General features: G+C 37.5%; 1 protein-coding gene across 1 annotated transcript in view; it reads left to right on the top strand.

Moving 5' to 3' along the window:
* KCNU1 (potassium calcium-activated channel subfamily U member 1) overlaps positions 1-19,451 on the top strand; it is a 129,785-nt gene that overhangs the window by 55,503 nt on the left and 54,831 nt on the right. The window contains exon 19 of the mRNA XM_010348739.3: positions 10,030-10,147. Within this exon, the coding sequence (XP_010347041.1) occupies positions 10,030-10,147 (118 nt within the window). The remainder of the gene's footprint in view (positions 1-10,029; positions 10,148-19,451) is intronic.

Raw genomic sequence — 19,451 nt, 5'->3', positions numbered from 1 at the left:
ACATCTTTATTCAGATATAATTCAAATACCATGAAATAAGTATATATCTCATTTAAAGTGTACAATTCAATGAGTTTCTTTATACAAACACAGTTGTGTAGTCATCACTACAATCAGTTTTAGAACCTTTTCCTCACCTCAAAAAAAAAAAAAAAAAAAACCCATACCCAATAAAAGTCACTCTTCCTACTCAACCCACAGCCCTGAAAACCACTAGTCTACTTTCTGTCACTGTAGATTTACCTATTCTGGTCATTTCATTAAAAAAAAAAAATCCTATAGTATGTGGTTTGTTGTGTCTGCCTCCTTTTATTCAGCCATGCTGTAACATGTATCAATACCTTATTTCAGCCGGGCACAGTGGCTCACACCTGTAATCCCAGCACTTTGGGAGGCCAAGGTGGGAGAATCACTTGAGGTCATGAGTTCAAGACCAGCCTCGCCAATGTGGTGAAACCCTGTCTCTACCAAAAATATAAAAATTAGCTGGGCATGGTAGCATGTGCCTGTAATCCCAGCTACTTGGGAGACCGAGGCAGAAGAATAGCTTGAATCTGGAGGCAGAGGTTGCAGGGAGCCGTGACTGAGCCACTGCACTCTATCCTGGGTAACAGAGTGAGATCTCATCTCAAAAAACAAACAACGTCATTTCTTTTTCTTCCTGAATATTATTCTGTTGTATTTTTCTTGCTGAATAACATTCTGTTATATAGATCTATACCTCATTTTCTTATAAATTACCTGTTGATGGATATTTGGGTGGTTTCCACCCTTTACGGACTGTGTATAATGCTGATATGCACATTGGGGCACAAATATCTGTTCAAGTTCCTGCTTTTGATGTTTTTATGTATACATCCAGAAATAGAATTGCTAAATCAAATGCAAATTCTATGTTTCATTATTTGAGGAGTCACCATACCATTTTCTTCAGCAGCTAAACCATTTTGTATTCCCATCAGAAATGCAGAAAGGTTCCAATTTTTCTACATTCTCACCTATACTTATTCTTCATTTTTTAAAAATAATGGTCATCCTAATGGTTGTAAAGTGTTATTTAAGAGGGTTTTGACCAACCTAAGGTGAGCAAGATTTACTCCAAAACTTTCTTCTAAAAATTCTGTATTTTCAACTCTTACATTTAGATCTATGATCTTTTTTCTTTTTTCTTTTTCTTGTCTTTCTTTTTCTTTTTTTTTTTTCTTCTTTTTAAGGTAGGGTCTCACACCATCACCCAGGCTGGAGTGCAGTGGTACAGTCATGGTTCACTGCAGCCTTGATCTTCTGGGTTCAGGAGATCCTTCTGCCCAGCTTCCAATGTAGTTGGGACCACAGGTGCACACTACCACACCCAGCTAATTCCTGTATTTTTTGTAGAAATGGAATTTTATTATATTGTCCAGGCTGGTCTCAAGCTCCTAGGCTTAAGTGAGCCACCTGCCTCAGTCTCTGAAAGTGCTGGTATTGCAGGCATGAGCCAATGTGCCCAACCTCTATGATGTATTCTGAGTTGATTTTTGTTTATTGTGTAAGAAAGGGATTCAACTTTACTCTTCTTATTGTGGCTATCATTTATTCAAAGACTATTCTTGTCAATAAAAAACACAATTGACTTTAAATGTCTGGCTTTATTTTTGAGTCTTAGTTGTATTCTGTTAATCTACATGTCTGACCTTATGCTAGTACCACACTGTCTTGATTACTATAGTTATGTAGTAAGTTTGACACTGGGAACAGTAAGTCCTCTGACTTTGTTATTCTTTTTCAAGATTATTTTGTTTAATCTGGGTATCTGCATTTTCATGTGGATTAGGATCAGTGTGTTAATTTCTGCAAGAAAACTAGCTGGGATTTTAACTGTGAGTCTATTGAATCTATAGATCAATTTTGGAAGTATTTTAATTGCATCAAATCTTCTGATCTATTGATATAGTTTTGCTCTGTGTCCCCACCCAAATCTCATCTTGAATTGTAATCCCCATGAGTCGAGGGAGGAATCTAGTGGGAAGTGATTGAATATGGGGGCAGTTTCCCCTATGCTGTTCATGTGATAGTGAGTTCTCACGAGATCTGATGGTTTACTTAGATTCTCTTTAATTTCTTTCAACAATGTTTTATAATGTGTAGATCATAGGTTTTGTCCTACTTTTGTCAATTTGATTACTATTTTATTTTTATTGCTACTGTAAATGAAATTGTTTTCTTAGCTTTATTTTCAGATGGTTCATTTGTAGTATACAGAGACACAATTGATTTTTGTATATTGATATCCTGCAACCTTACTGAATATGTTTATTTGTTCTAATAGGTTTTTTAAATTGTTTCTTATTTCATTTCTAGCCTAATTGCCCTGGAAGAACCATCAGTACATTGTTGAATAGAAGTGGTGAGAGCTTATATTTTTATTTTGTTCCTGACCATAGAGGGAAGGCATTCAATCTTTCACCATTAGTTGTGATGTTGGCTGTGAATTTTTCATAGATGCTGCAACCCCCATCTCTACTAAATATACAAAAATTAACTAGGTGTGCTACTCAGGAGGCTGAGGCAGGAGAGTCACTTGAACCCAGGAGGCAGAGGCTGCAGTATGTCAAGTTTATGCCACTGTACTCCAAGCTGGGTGACAGAGCAAGACTTCTCTCAAAAAAATAAATAAATAAATAGCCATTTATATCTAAAAAATTTTCCTCTAAGTACCTTTAAGAGCATGGTGTATTTTTAATATGTTATATTTTCATTTATGTTAATTTAAAATACTTTATAATTTCCCTTGTGTTTTCCGGTTTTCTTTTTTTTTTTGCATATTTTGACCCATTATTTAGAAAAGTGTTGTTTTTACTTTCACATATTTGTGAATTTTCCTAATTTTCTCTTTTATTGTATTCTTATTTAATTCCATTGTAGTTGGAAAGCATACTTTTTATGACAAATTCTTCCAATTTTTTTTTAAGACTTGCTCTATTGTCTAATACATAGTCTATCCTGGAGACTATTCAAAGTATACTTGGGAGGATCATGTATTATTCTGTTATTGGATGGAATGTTATATGGATGTCTGTTAAGTGTAGTTGGTTTTTAGGGTCGGTTAAGTATAGGTTGGTATATGTATATATGCTTTTTTATTTCTTCATGTGGATTTGAATTACTGCCTAATGTCCTTTTATTTCAACCTCAAGGAATCCCATTAGTATTTATTGTAGACTTTTTCATGTATCAACAAGATCTAAGTTCTTGTTAACCTTTAAAATGTCTTAATGTATCTTTTACATTTGGAGGATAGATTTGCTGACTATTAAATTCTTTGTTGGCCGTTGTTTCTCGTTCAGCACTTTAAATATTTCATCCTACTTCTTTCTGGCCTCTATTGCTTCTGATTAGAAACAGCTTTCAATTTGATTGGTCATCCTTTGTACATGATGAGTTACTTTTGTCTTGCTGATTTGAAGATTCTCTGTCTTTGAGTTTCACATATTTGATTACGATGTGTCTCCATGTGTGGATATCTTTGAATTTATCCTACTTGGAGTTTATTGAGCTTTTTAGTTGTATAGATGAATATTTTTCAACCAATTTGAGAAATTATTGGCCATTATTTCTTCAAATATTTACCCTTTCTTTACTCTCCTTCTGAAACTTTGATTAAATCTTTTGGTACACTTGATAATGTCCCAGCAGTCCCTTAGGCTGTCTTCATTTTCCTTAATTCCTAAGACCATTTCAAGCATGGTAAAAAACTGTCCCTATGTAATTTCCTGAAATATCTATTGTCTATAGCAGGCGTCCCCAAACTACGGCCCGCATGCGGTCCCCTGAGGCCATTTATCCGGCCCCCCGCCACACTTCAGGAAGGGGCACCTCTTTCACTGGTGGTCAGTGAGAGGAGCACAGTATGTGGCGGCCCTCCAACGGTCTGAGGGACAGTGAACTGGTCCCCTGTGTAAAAAGTTTGGGGATGCCTGGTCTATAGGGTATTTGAACTGAATACTTGAGTCTAAAGAATATTGTTTCTTAAAATGTCTTCAAGACTTTATTTTAGAACTGGAAATTTAAACATGAACCCTTTACATTCAATAAAAATGTGAATCTTTTTTAAAGAGAGGGATGAGTCTGACTAAATAGGAAGAGAGTCCCATTAAAGGAAGGGCTTCTAAAAAAGAACAAGATAATACACCAAAAAGTATAATCTCACTACACATATCATCTTATTATATGTAAATTTAGTATAGTTTCATGCAGTATACATATGCCTGTAGACACAGTGTACAAAACAAACTTTCTGTAAATAAATTACACATACAGGGACACACATGCATATACTTCTGTCATTCTGCAAACTAAAATGCTTTATAAACATAAACAATCAACCCTTTTTATCTGACTTTTGTAACTTTACTATAAATTCTTTCTGTATAAAAAGGAAAATTATGCCTTCATATTTGTAGACATGCCAAAGTTTACCCACTTCTATGACATGTATTTTATGTTACCTAGGGGATAAGTTAATGAGACTTTCCATTTACAATCTAATTTCTTAGCTTCAATGTGGTTATCATACTCTTCAGAATATTTCATAACTCTTATAATAGAATCATTTCTTTTTCCTACCCTATACTGATCCTGAATCACAACTATTACCAAGTCTATTTCACTCCAGCTGGAATTCTATTCATCTGGTACTGGGATTCTAAAGTAACAAGCAACAAGCGAGCAACTGTTACTGACTTCAGTTCTCCAGATGATGGCAGCAGAGTCCCGTGAAATGCTCACAGATCAGCCAGCTAGGGAGTGGATTGGTGGGTGAATTGGAATCTGGAGATCCTGGTTCTAACTAAAATGTGCCAAAATGAACATTATTTTAGAAGAACGCTGCTTAACCACATAGGTGTAAATGTCATAATAATATTTGGATATTCTCCTAGAGAATTCACTTTCAAAAAGGACTTAGGAATTTATCAATAAATGACAATATAGAAAACTTAACAATGACTGAATTAGTACAAATATCAGGTTGAATATTTTATGGTTTTAGAGGCAGTTAAGAGTATCCTCAATCCACTTCCTTCAAATATTTATCTCTCTATCGAGTTCATTAAATTTCCTTGATCCCACCACTTTCTCCCTTCTACTATAATCAGTGAGAACTCAGAAGACTTGAGTTGTGATCACAGTTATTCCATCCATTACTGTGGTTGGGGAAAGAAATGTTAGCTTTTGGAGTCTCAGTGAAATCATCTCCTGAGAGGGGGACCCTCATTGTCTCTATGGCCCTTTTCAATTCGGATGCTCTATAATTCTGAATCACGCTTTTTTTATTACTTTGATTTTTCTACACTTGATCTTAGCCAAAAGGCCGAGAAGCGATACTTTGATTTTTCTAAACTAGAACCCCACTAGAGATTCTCCACGTAAATTCATAATACAATATTTTATAAAGACAGCATACAGTGGTGGTTAAGAACATGAATTCTGCACTGGTCACTTACTAACTGTGACTTCAGGCAAACTATTGAAATCTTTAAGGTGCTTCAGATTTTTTTGAAACTTTGGTAATAACATTGCATATCTCAGGAGGTTAGATGAGAATATTGTGCATAAAGAGTACATAGATCGATTATATTAATATAAAAAGCATTAAGCCTAGTGCCTGGCCAATAGTAAGTTCTACATATATGTTAATTATTATGCCACCCATGGAAGCATAAACTCACAGAAAGTCTTTTGATTTTTTTTCCATCTATGAAGTACAGATAAAAAGAATTGGAAGAGTATTTCTAGTAGATTATACTTATTTTAACCCATTCCCTGATGATTTTTTTTTGAGACAAATTCTCTCTGTGTCACCCAGGTTGGAGTGCAGTGACACAATCTCAACTCACTGCAACCTCCACCTCCTGGGTTCAAGCAATTCTCTTGCCTCAGCCTCCCGAGTAGCTGGGACTACAGGTGTGTGCCACCATACCCGGATAATGTTTTGTATTTTTAGTAGGGATGGTTTCACTGTGTTAGCCAGGATGGTCTCGATCTCCTGACCTCATGATCTGCCTGCCTCAGCCTCCCAAAATGCTGGGATTACAGGTGTGAACCACCATGCCTAGCCCATTCCCTGAAGATTTTTGTGTTCAGAGCATAAACACCACTAGGCCTAAGCCTTCAGAGTAGGAGGAATACTCGTCTTTCTGACCTTCTGCTTAATAGAATTAGGTAAGTTCTTGGGCATGAAGTTTCCCACCTTCAACTCTACAGTTCACTACCTGCTATTTCTTTATTGCTGTTTCTAACACCCAGAATTTAAGAATAGTAGTATTTAACCAGGGCAAGGAGGGGTGCATAAGAATCTTTACATGTGATAGAGCAGAGGGAATGGGCAATTTGAAAGTGGCCCTTAGGAAAGTTGTGTCCAAATTTCCCAATCCCTACTCCTTGAGAACTATTTCAGAATCTGCATTAAAATACTAATATTCCGCACTAGAGTCAAATCTAATGGAAAGCAGAAATCCGAAAAGGAAATTGGAAAGAGGGTGCAAAAGAAGTTAGGGACAGGAAAAAATATGATAAGAAATGGGTTGAGTAGGTGGTCCAAATAAGGATCTATTCTACTTTACACTTTTATGTAGATTTGGCCATGGGTTACTTTTTTCATAAACATTTCAGACTATTAATTGACCTTTTAAGAAGGAATTATCTCAGCCAACGTTTCTTAGGGAGGAGAACTCCAAATGCGTAAAGTAGAATTTAGCTACGCTAATAAATCTACCAGCTCATCTTTCCAGCTTGGCTTATTTAAGCAGCAATGAAGAACAGTCAGAGGTCCCAATGGCCTTATGTCAGGTAGGAGAAAGAACAGAATATGGTTCCTGCATGACTCTTTTTCTTCTCCAAGTGCTCAGGGACCACATCACCAAATTTCAATAAAAAGAAAAGCAGCTTGGTAACAAGACTGCAAAGACCCTACGCAGATATATTGCACTCCTATATATTTGTGTCAGTTGCAATTTTTCTTCTAACGGTACAGTAGACTATGGCTTTTCATGATTTCCAGTTGAGAAATGTCTCTGCCCCAGTTCAGGTCTCCTTCCTCATCCTAGTGATTATAATCGCTTTCTACCTGCTCTCCTTGGCTCTGGTCTTCTTTCATGCTAATCCATGCCATTTTTTGTAGCCATAATAATTTTTTTGACATTCTGATCATGAATGAATACATAAATAAATAGGGAATAGATGGGTGACTGTTATACCACTTCTGCAAGACTAATGCATGGGCTTTCTCTGATGCCTTGTTGCTTTTTCAGCTCCTAAAAGGAGTGGTTTTTATCTAGAATATGTAATGTTACTTTTTAGTGGTAAAGTACTACATTTTATAAATTGTAACAATTTAGTTATTTTGTAAATTGGAGAAGATTGGGGATAATTTGAATAATATAGGCATTATTTTCACTCATTTGAACTATGATAAAACTTCTTGAGAGAGATAGAAATAAGTAGAATTATTGCTATGGAAATCACATATGAGGCGTTTCTTAAGAAGCAGTCCTATCATGTATTCCAGAAAAGGAAAGATTTGCTTGTTGCTTTCAAGGAAATCACTTCTTGAAAGAGAAAGATAACCAAAATGTTGGCCATGTATGTAGAAGAACTTTCATTTCTTCTAGTCATTGGCAGGTCTCAGATTCCATGTCTTTTTTGGTGTTCAATGCTTCAACTAGAAATCTATAAATTATCCATAGGGAAGTCATGGTAAGTAATCACAAGACATTAACAGTCCAGCTAAAGTGTTAGGAAAAATTCCTTTCAATTTTTCTTGCCTAAATTATATTTTAAAAATTAGTTGCACACTGTCAGCTACAGGTAGGTAGGTAGATATATAGACAGATGATAGACTGATAGATACATAGAATATAAATAAATAAAATGATTAAACAAAATGAAATCAGAGAAATTTCACTGCTTATCTACTGCCTTGAAAAGGGGACTTAGTCTTTTTATTTTTTTCTTAAATTTTTTCCTGAAATATTTGAAGCAATATTGAAACTGGGGATAAACTGTTGCAACTTCTTTATCTGCTCTATCTTGCAATCTGGTAAATAAACAATTTTCAACTTTCTTTTTGAAAGCCATTAGAATTACAGAACTTAGAGCTGGAGGGAATCAGAAGAAATCACTTGGGCCAGTTTGTCCTTGACCTTCAGGTGGTCAACACCAACCAGAAATGTCAGCAATCCCCATACGAGCTGTTCTGTCTACCCCCCAACACATGCACATTCTTTCATAATTATGAAAGCTTCGAAAATTATAAAAATCTTTAATGTGTTTTCAGGTGAGGTTTGAAGAATGATTCCAGGAAAGATTCAAAGCTTTAGTAAAAATTTCGAGATTCACAGAAATTGGGATAGATTCACCTATCCCACTTATCCTTCCCCCAACCCTCATTTTTTAAAATAGCTGACAAATGTTGGCTGGAGAGTTAGGCTTTGAGAAAAGGAGAGACCAATTTGGGCATGTTGTCTTAGACATCTCATAACTCAGTTTCCATCACAACCTGCCAGCCTTTAGAGTCTGACAGTTGGTAACACAGCTAGGCAGATTTTACTTTGGGTGTACCCTTCCCAAGCCATTCCCCCTAGGGCAAAAGGTAACCTTGAAATAAGGAAGTATCAGTCAAGTGCAGGTGTCTAAGGATTACAGGTAAACTTATTCCAAACCCATCTCTTCACACACCTGAGTGATGCCGTCACTGCCAATTTAAGCTGAGAAATCACATATCCAAAGGATGTCCTTCTTCCTGGGTGTTTTGACTCAGTTAAGGTTTATGGATTAGACTGGTTCAGAAAAATGATAGAACAAAAGAAGGAGGGATGTCAAGACATTTTTGTGGCTTTTTCTGTCTGCCGCTGATCACACTGAGGTGATAGGTGGGATTAAAGTTTTGTCCTACATGAACTTCCCACCTTGGCTAGTCTAAGTACAGAAACAATGCTTATGTTGAGACAGTAGGAAAGGTCATGTCTCCTTTCTCGACTTGGGTGGGCAGGGGAAGAGGAGTATCAGTGATGACTGCCTCTTGATGTGGTCCATCTCCTTGGGAACTTCTGCTCAGACACTGTCTCCATCTATGATCAGCAAGCGACCAGGTTCTGGCAAGCAGATCACACAGGGTCTTTAAAAACCAAAGAGAAGCATTTAACGTGCAAAGTCTTGTTTAGAATGTGATTTTTAAAAATCACAACAGCAAGTGCGAATTCTTATTATGTGACAATGCCTATCTAGCACAGAGGGTTAAAAATGATTATGGGGTTGAATCTGTGTTCCAGGATAAGAACTGCATGATTACATATCAACATACAGGTTCAGGAAGATGTAATGGCTCACCTATCATATTTCCATATTAAAGTTGCTTCATGGTGCTCATTGAATCTATTAATTTCAAACATTCTTGCATGTATCCTTATAATCACCCTTCGAAGTCATGGTAGTATCCCCATACTGCAGCAGAGAAAATTATTTGCTATTATTTACGGATTTGGAAATACACAAAGGCTTCAATATGCATCTACTGTAAGATCAAGATTCCTCAAAAGTCAAAATTAATAATAAACCCTCAAAGAAAACATAAAGCAAAAGGAGCAGAATGAATTGCAAGGCTGGGCAGTATCTGCAGAAAGGAGACAGGATTTTCGTAGAGTGATGCTTTCTTAGAGTCCTAAGGTGCCTCTAGACATGCTGTAGCAGGAAGACTCCTCAAACACACTTGGGTGAAATGGGAGGGGCCATGGATTAGAAAGGTGCAGCAGCTACTCAGTAGGTACTTATTTTAAACACACCATATGGAATTGAAATCCTCTTGCACTCTCTAATTCTGTAAAAGGAAACCAAAGAGTTTGTTGCAATTTATGGTCTTAGAGTTAGGCTGTAGCTGAGACTCCCCAGCCTTTCCCTAGTCACGGGGCTGTAAATGGCTCAGCCAAGGGGAAAAGCCCAAAAATCCCTTGTGAATAGATGCGCCAACTTACTAAGGTTTCTATGCTATTGCAGTGCCATCGGTAAAGTTAGTGAAACATTGCCTCATGGGATTCTCCTCTCGTATAGCACCGCAGGATGCTCCTCCAAGGGAAGGTGCAAACACTATGAACATACCAAGCATCACCGCCAGGTAAGAGCTGCAGAGAATTTTGGCCTCCTATAGTTTTTTGAGAATCAGTGGGCCATATATATTGTATTTAAACCAGAATATTTGCTTTATAAACTCCTATACTGACCAGTGGAATTGTTCCACCCCAAAATGAAATCATCTCCACCTCCCCCATATCACTAAGCCAAGCAAATATATCTCTTCTTTCCATTGCTCAAATTATCTGTACCCATTATAACCCAAAAGTTAGATACGTAACTTTCTTTCAGACCACCTTTCAGGCACTTTAGAAATGTAAGTTAGGGCCAAATGATAGGAACTCCAAATAGCTTTTCTATTGCTAATTCATCCTCTATTTCCAGTACATTGAAGATGCTATTGCCTGAGTTTTTGCATCTGCAAAATATGGGACTCAAATCTCTCCTTCCTGCCCTTTTCCTTACAGCTTTTTAGTACACTAAAACCTCCACTAAGCAGAAAGCAGAGTTGGAGGAAAGTGAAATGTTTAGTCAATTTTAATTAGAGGGGCAATCCAAAAGTTCTATCATTCCAAACTTTAATGAAAATAGCTCTGCAATATGTTGACAACATTTCAGTTTCGTAGGTCTAACATACCAGGAAGATCTTTAATGATTAAAAATTGTGATTATCTAAGGGTAAATATATTATCAAAGAGCCATTATAACCTAACATTACATAACGTTATAAATATTTTGTAGAGATTAAAAGAGATTAGGTATTTAAAGCACTTTGCTGCTGCAGCCAATATGAAAAACAATATGCAATTTCTTCAAAAAATTAGGAACGAAACTACTATATGATCCAGAAATCCTATTTCTGGGCATTTATTCAAAGAAGACAAAATCAGTATTTCAAAGACAATTCTGCACTCCCATGTTCATTGCAGCACTAGTCACAACAGCCACATTATGGAAACAACCTAAGTATTAGTCAGAAAATGAATGGAATAGGGCTAGGTATGGCGGCTCATGCCTAAAATTCCAGTGCTTTAAGAGGCTGAGCTGGGAGGATTGCTTGAGCCCAGGAGTTCAAGACTAGCCTGGGGCAATATAGAAAGACCCCATCTCTGCAAAAATTAAAAAAAAAAAAATGAGCTAGTCATGGTGGTACACAGCTGTAGTCCTATCTACTTGGGCTACTGTGGTGAGAATATTGCTTGAACCCAAGAGTTTGAGGTTACAGTGAGCTATGTCCATGCCACTGCAATCCAGCCTGTGTGACAGAACGAGAGCATGTCAAAAAAAAAAAAAAGAATGGATAAAAGAAATGTCACACACACACAGAATAGTATTCACTCTTATTAAAAGAGGAGGAAATTCTGCCATTTGCAGCAACATGGAGGAACCTAAAGCACATTATGCTAAGTGAAGTAAGCCAGACACAGAAAAAGAAGTACTGCACGATCTTACTTATATGTGGACTCTAAAATAGCCAAACTCATAGGTACAAAGTGGAATGGTGGTTTTCAGAAGTTGGGAGTGGGGGAAATAGGGAGTTGTTGGTCAAAGGGTACCAAGGAATTACTTTGCTTGATTCCCAGCTGCTAGTATGTCTTCATTAAATGTTTCTTATTTATTGCAATGATCAATTCTTATAGCCAGGAAGATGTTTACAGTTGGGCCAAATGTATAATAAGTGCAGAGCCTTCCAATAATGTAGATTTTGCAATAAATATTTTACTTGTACTTGGTTTCGATGCAATTTACCTGTTTCTTTTAACACAGAGAGTCCTATTCTGCTTACCTGAGGATTCTGGATTGGTGGGTCTGGTTAATGGAAATTTTCCTGTACCCTGCCAAAGGTGGGCAGGAGTCAAATGTCTGAGCCACCAAAAGTGCCTTCCCTTCTATGCACTTTTTTTTTTTGAGAGATCCTCAGTTTGTTGCCAGGTGCCAGGCTAGAGTGCAGTGGCGCAATCTCAGCTCACTGCAACCTCCGCCTCCTGGATTCAAGCAATTCTCCTGCCTCAGCCTCCCAAGTAGCTGGGACTACAGGCACACGCCAGCACACCCAGCTATATTTTTTTGTATTTTTAGTAGAGATGAAGTTTTACCATGTTGGCCAAGATAGTCTCAATCTCTTGACCTCATGATCTGCCCACCTTGGCCTCCCAAAGTGCTGGAATTACAGGCTTGAGCCACCGTGCCCAGCCCCTTCTGTGCACTTTCTAAGAGCAATATAAAAGTCCTGAAGATTACGGTTTGTGTTCTTCCTGCCTTCCAGTCCCAGATTTTATAAAGCGGGATGAGATAGCCTATGGGAAAGCACTGAGAACCAGTTGAGGGAAAGGTCTTGGGACATTTCAGGGACCAGATTTTACCTCGCTATTTCCAACAACAAAACAATCACAGATGAACACTGGGATCTGAAGACGTTTTTTTCTCCAGAAATGGTTGGTAAATAGACATATATTGAATAGACTGTACGTGCTAAGTAGGCACCATGCTTGATGCTTTTGTAAATATAGAAATCATGTTTCAACTTCCATGCTGTCTAGATGGGTAAACAAGACAGATTCACATAAGATGAGTCAGAGGCCAAAGAAGGAATAAGTGCTAGTTTTTGACAGCACAGTACAATATATTGCATATTTCAAAATTACTGGAAGAGGAGATGTGAAATGCTCCCAATGCAAAGAAAAGATGCACACATGAGTCGATGGTTATTCTAAATACCCTGACTTGATCATTACACATTCGACACATGTATCAAAATATCACATGTACCCCACAAATACGTACAAAATATTATGCATCAGTACAAATATACAGAAATGAGAAGTTAATTTTCTTCTCTAGAAAGTACAGGGGAAAGAAGTTGGAAAACTTTCACAATAGAAAGTTTTTGCAGTTCGAAACAAACACATAATAAAAGTCAATCAGTCAGTCAGCGACCAATAGACCTTCCGCTAGAACCATCCATGTAGCACTCGAAAGCCGTACTCTTTCAAGTGTCTCATGGATGGTTCTGGAGGAAGGTCAGAAGAAGATGAGGTCAATGAGGGCTGGAAAGATTGTTCTAGAAAGCTTCCTGTGGGAAGTGGGATTTGGAAAGGTGGGAGACAGTGGGAATCTCAGCTCCTGTGAACAGTGTGACATGGATAAAGCCTGGGGAGAATGTGGCATTTTCCATGTAGCAACTTGCCAGCCTGACGAGAGGAGAGAGTGCATGGTAGAGTGTCATGGGAAAGTCTCAAATGTCTCAAGAACAGTCTTGGATTTTGCTATTGTGCGTGTGTGCATGTGTGTGTATGCTATATTTATGTTAATGCAAAGTTGTTAAAAAAACATGATTCAAATTTGAAAATTGTTTGTGAAGACATAAAGACAACATATGTGATAACACAGAAAATGCTCCAATCATGTTTGTGCTTTTGTTTATTCTCTCCCATGTCTTCTCTGTGATGGTAAATGGTTGGCAAGCCAGGGATCATCAAAAGCCACAGAAAATTCTTAAATGTAATTTTACCCATTCAGTTTCACGCTCGCTTTTCTTTTCTTCTTTAGCACAGCTGTAAAAACAAAGTAATTTAACATATTGGTATTTTTTTCCTTTGGTTTTAATTCCCACTGTCTGTAATAAACAACACAATGGTATAAAGCAGGCATCTAAAAGGAGAATTGATCCAGATAACCTGGTTCATCTGCAGACCTGGTCTATCAGCCCTATTTCTGGTTGGGGATCCCAAAATATGCTTTTGACCCCGAGTAGGCCAGAGATTGTGATCATAACCCATGCAGATGATTGCTAAAGCTTATGATTAATTCCCTTGCACTTCTTAATTCAAATTCAAGGTACATTTGCATGAACTAAAGAGCTTTAAAGAAATAAACAAGGACCACACTGCAGAATCTTTTAGATGGTGGTATATCCTTGAACATATATGTTCCATTTGAGGATGAGTCTCTGTGACATTTCATCAATGAGTTGGTTACTCAGGTGACTTACATACATTGTTAATGGGTCAGTGGTAGAGTAGCCCCACTTAGTACCATAGAAAATAGTTTGTGTTCATTTGTTTAGTGTTTGTGTAGTAAGACAAAGGGAGTTACAACTCGCAAATTGACAACATATGTCTAAAGGTTCTATGTTTGCTGTACAACAGTGAGTGGTAAAATAAACTGGATGGCTTAATAGAGACTAGTAGGCATTATTGGAAAAAATGTAAAGTGTGCGGTATGTGCTGTTCATGATCCATGTTTGATGCATTAACAGTCTTACATTCAAAAACCAAAAGCAACATAATATTATCTATAGTTTTTCTGACAATGAGCTTGCTGTATTTAAAAATGTAATCTTCAGGCCACCAGTGGGTTTTCTAGTAAGTTAAGAAATAACTGTCTTCTATGCTTAGTACTTAAAGCACTACAGACAGCTCTAACTGATATAAAAGTTATAGTCCAATATTTCTTTGTATTCCTGGTGTCTTTCTTTTTCTATAGACTAAGCAATGTTATAAATAGCAGTTATGCTGTCAGACTAGCACACAAAAGACTCTTTAATAGGTGGTAGTTAAATAAATATTTGTTGAATGAATAAGTAAACAAACATTAGCTCTCTTTGCTTGAATTTTGTGTCCTTAAATCAAAGGATCATGTGATATAAGAGAGAGAACGTATTTCCTCTTACTTTTTGGGGAGATAAGTTAGACCTGTGCAGTGTTTTATAGTAAGTGAACATGAATCTCATTCATTCCTGGAGCTCCCTGCTTCCTATTTCTTTGCTTTTACCATTCCACTTTGGATGAGTTAGGACCATTTTGCCCATTGTCCCTGTTACACAATTACTTACTATTCTCTGCTTCTTCTCTATCAAAAGTCTCTTCTTTAGTAAAACTGATTTTAATTAGATATTAGAAAGAGAAGTTTTAGATACAACTGCTTTGTATGATGCTGTGACTGATGAATAACATCATAACCACACTAAATTATCCAACTTTTTAAAAAGTAGGTGTGAATAAACTCAAGTAAATACTGAAAGATGTTTAATCAGTGAAACAAGGCAGAAATTTCCAAGCATTATGTAACAGACCTGGGTCAGGAGAAGAAATCGTCTTTAATAGAATTGCTTGTTTTGTTTAGGTCTATCAGTCTTTTCCTGGAAATTTTCCCCTGGGTCTGCTTAAGTCAACTTATGGCCCATATTGAAATCTAAATACTTTTTCATTTAACATCCCTTCCCACCATGTCTTAGTGATATCTATGAATGAGATCACATTTATAATACCAACTTCGTCTCCATCCTTTCTTTGTTCTTTCGCAGATACCAGGGACCCTAAATGTCATTTTTCTCTCTCTTTGCCAATGTCCAACCCAGACTTAATTCTTTCAAGAACAAGTGGTCCACAAATATTAGCCATGAGCAATAGCACTTATGGCAGACGTGAGCTCCAGATCGCCATCCTTTTAGCCTGGAAGCTTCAGTTTTCTCATCTGTCAAATGGGATGATGTTAGAATCTAAGTAATTGAAATGTTGCAAGGATTGGATGAGACAGGAGTGATTAAATTCTTATGTAGTGCCTAATAGACATAGTGAAAATACAACAAGTGAAAAATGGTTCATGCTATTGTCATTGTATTTCCTGTCACCATCTGCCATCATGTCTCTGGTTCTTAGACTTCTACGTTTTTGATATCACGTTCTTTCACATTTGAGAGGATACTGTACACAGCTCAAGATGTCCTAGGATTTCATTCACTGTCTACAACCACCATCTATAGACCATCAGTCCGATGAGCATATCAGCAGGGTTTTCAGTAAAAGTCTATGATGCAGTAGTTCCCATTGGCAAGGGCACTTTGCCATGTCCAAGTCTGCCTGTAGCTTGCCATTCTCTCTCCAGAACATTCTTTTCCATGGCCATTTCAGCTCCTCCCTTGGCTATTTTTCAGTGCCTTCCAGTCATTGATCTTATGGCAGTCTTTCAGTTCTGAGCAAACTATAGTCTGTCCAGAAGGACTGCTGGGATAGCCTTTGCCAAGCTGGAAGTTTGCTAGTAAATAGTGCACCGGCCATAAGGATGTAGGAGGATCCCTCCAACTGGGAGAAGTTGTTTGTTTCTTTTCTGGCACATCTATTTTCAGCCCTACATAATTTATGCCCAGGCATGACTCCTGAGACACCTGTCCCTCTGGCCTCTCACTTTCATGCCTCCTCTGTCATACATACCCTGTTTACTCAGGAAAAGAAGCCGAGCTCTTCCTCCCTTTTTATTCTCAGTTCTATACACTTTATTGAATTCTTGTACCAAATTATTCAGGCAAGAGAATCCCCATCTTTTAGCCTCCATGATGTCTGAACTCCTACTGATAGCTAGCCTCTGAGTCCACCTAGGGGGCAGAAGATTGGATACAAATTATTGTACATGGCTCTTTTCATGTCATATCTGAGCTTTCTACAGAAACTGATCAGATGAAATTATCTGAGCAATTCCTTTTATCCTTTCTTTTTTCATATTAAACTTTTAAAACTCTTTCCCTCAAGACAAGCATAGACTTGCCTATTTGAGTGTAATGTAACCCATAACTAGTAAATCAAAAGCATTATCTGGTTCTTTCATTCATATATGCTTATTGAGTGGTGTCTTTACTGTCGCATTTCAAATCATGTTCTGGAAATCTACATTCACTTAACACTGCATAGCAAGTATTTCATCTTGCAGAGTTACCTTTCCCCAAGAGTCCAATCAGCACTTACGTTTCCTATTCTATGGTTTCCACCTGAGATTCTAGAACCTCTACAATATGCTTTCTCTTATTTTAATTGATGGTCTAATTTGGGACTACCAGAATCCCTAGCAGGGCTATGGGTCTGCAGTGATGTTTAATAAATACCTTCATTAAGTCTCAATAGCAAGACCAAAGAAGACAGCAGGACAAAATATATCCACATATAATTATAGAGATAGTCTAGGGATAGGGTTGGAAATAAACATACACATATACGTATAGAAACTATACTGTTAATCCCAATGAGCCTGAGTTCCAAAGACAGATGAAAGAGTGGCAGGGACTATAAGAATAAGAATTTTGAAAAGATGAGTAGGTATTTTCCTTTAGACCCTCTAAATACCTCTTTTCTAGTTCTTATTTTGTATTCATAGGCAAAAATCCCATTTCTGAGAAGCAATGTGCCACAACCCTAACAAAATACTATATATATATATATATATATATATATATGGCAATAATTCATCAAGTATGTATTGAATAAATTGATTGTTTGAATTAACAATGTTTTATTGTTATTGCTTAAAAAAGGCAGAAAAAATAGCTTCAGCCTTCATAAAAGCATCAGAATAGTACCTTAGAAAACTCAGCATATCTCTTCCATTACTCTCATCCTCCTCATCCTGTCTAGTTTACAGACTATACCAAAGGAGGGACAAGAAATTTTGTGAATATTGCTGTGGGTCTGTGGACAGGTCTTTTGAAAAAATGAAAACAAATTCTCCTAGGAATTGTGGGTATGGAAATTTCCATTGATTTGGCTTGGTGCTAAGATGAGGAAGTGGCCTTCAGAACATTGGGCTAAAAATTACAATGGGATGACTGATCATTTACTGAGTGCATATATCTATTTGCATTAATTAACTAGTATTTGCATGCTTTTATTCTTCATCTTATTTATAATCTTCTAAAAGGCAGGAATGAGACCTTGTCTGTTTAGGGTCATACATAAAAGACCAACTCTATAAGACAAGGTGAAGTTTATGCGAAGCTTAGTCACTGTTTCTAAGTAAAACTTTCTTGAAGGCCTTGAGACGTGACTTGCATAGTTTCTAAGAAAAAAATGTGAAGTAGGCAAATGGCACGGATTTTCACTTTGTGATATTTGCCCTCCGAATAACACTTTGCCATCATCTTCCTCAGGGGTTCACAGTCCCCAGCCACTTAAATGTCCTCATCCACATCTATTATCTAAAACTTCATTTGTGAAAACACAAGAATAAACATATTAACACTTTGGGGGCAGCTTCCCTTTCATCATGGATCAGGGACTTCAGCTAAGGAACAAAGCCCTATCTAACAAATTTCAGGTATCGGCATAAAGGGGAGGTATAATTCTAGGTGACATCCAATACAAGTCTCCTGTGTATATCCAATACCACATCTTGAAGCCAATTGCATGCTATGATATGTTGGCGTTTCGGTTTCAGAAAGAGAGATAAAGGGAGATGCCACCCAGTATTGTAACCATGGTAGGGGCTACAGCAGCAGTAAACTCTCAAGTGTCAGATCTCAGCTCTGAGATCCTCAAGCTCTGTGACTATGAGCAAGTCACCTACTGTCCTGTGGCTCAGATCCCTACCCAGTAAAATAACTAATATCAATTTCATTGAGATGATGAGAAGATTAAATGTAAGACTTTGAGAGAAGTTCCCAGCATTGAGTAAGCGCTCAATAAATGCTAGCAATCATCACTACACACAAGGCAGGAGGGTCCCACAAAATAATTGAACCCAAGGTCTAGAGAGTCACCATAAAGCATCTTTCTGCTTAAATTATATTAAAATTCTGCATTCATGCCAACACCAACAGTTTGAGTAAGTAAGAGAGGACTTAGAGATAAATGTCATTTCAATTTACATCTTGGGTTGGGCATGGTGGCTCAGGCCTGTAATCCCAGCACTTTGAGAGGCCAAGGCAGGTGGATAACCTGAGGTCAAAAGTTCAAGACCAGCCTGGTCAACATGGTGAAACCTGGTCTCTACTAAAAATACAAAAAATTAGCCAGGTGTTGTGGCAGGTGTCTATAATCCTAGCTACCTGGGAGGCTGAGGTGGAGAATCACTTGAACCGGGGAGCTGGAGGTTGCAGGGAGCCAAGACGGCACCACTGAACTCTAGCCTGGGTGACAAGAGTGAAACTCCATCTCAAAAACAACAACAACAACAACAACAACAATTTAAATCTTTGGGAGTGGCAAAGTGACAGCAGAACTCATCTTTAAAAATATAAGATAAGTAGACCCTGTCTCATTCTCCCCAAAAAGCAATGTAGTCCTTCCCCATGGCCACCCCTTTCTTTAAAGATATGAGAATGTAAGAATTCTCCACGTATATCAGACCCATGCTTGACTCCTAAACACCACACCAGCTTTGATAGCGAAAGTCAAGGACACAACCATAATTGTCCTCCTCAGCTTAGCATCAAATATAAAGGCTGTTTACACAAAGCTACAGATTATTGGCTTACCCAACACAATATATGATTGGCTTTTATACAATTATTTATACCTTTTAAAATAAACACCGTGCACAAGTGAGTGTGGAATCTGTAACAGTCCCCATTTAATCGGGAA

Source organism: Saimiri boliviensis, chromosome 13 (genome assembly GCF_048565385.1).
Source record: "Saimiri boliviensis isolate mSaiBol1 chromosome 13, mSaiBol1.pri, whole genome shotgun sequence".
Classification (NCBI taxonomy): domain Eukaryota; kingdom Metazoa; phylum Chordata; class Mammalia; order Primates; family Cebidae; genus Saimiri; species Saimiri boliviensis.
The sequence above is the reverse complement of the archived record's forward strand: the minus strand, read 5'-3'. Positions and strand labels throughout refer to the sequence as shown.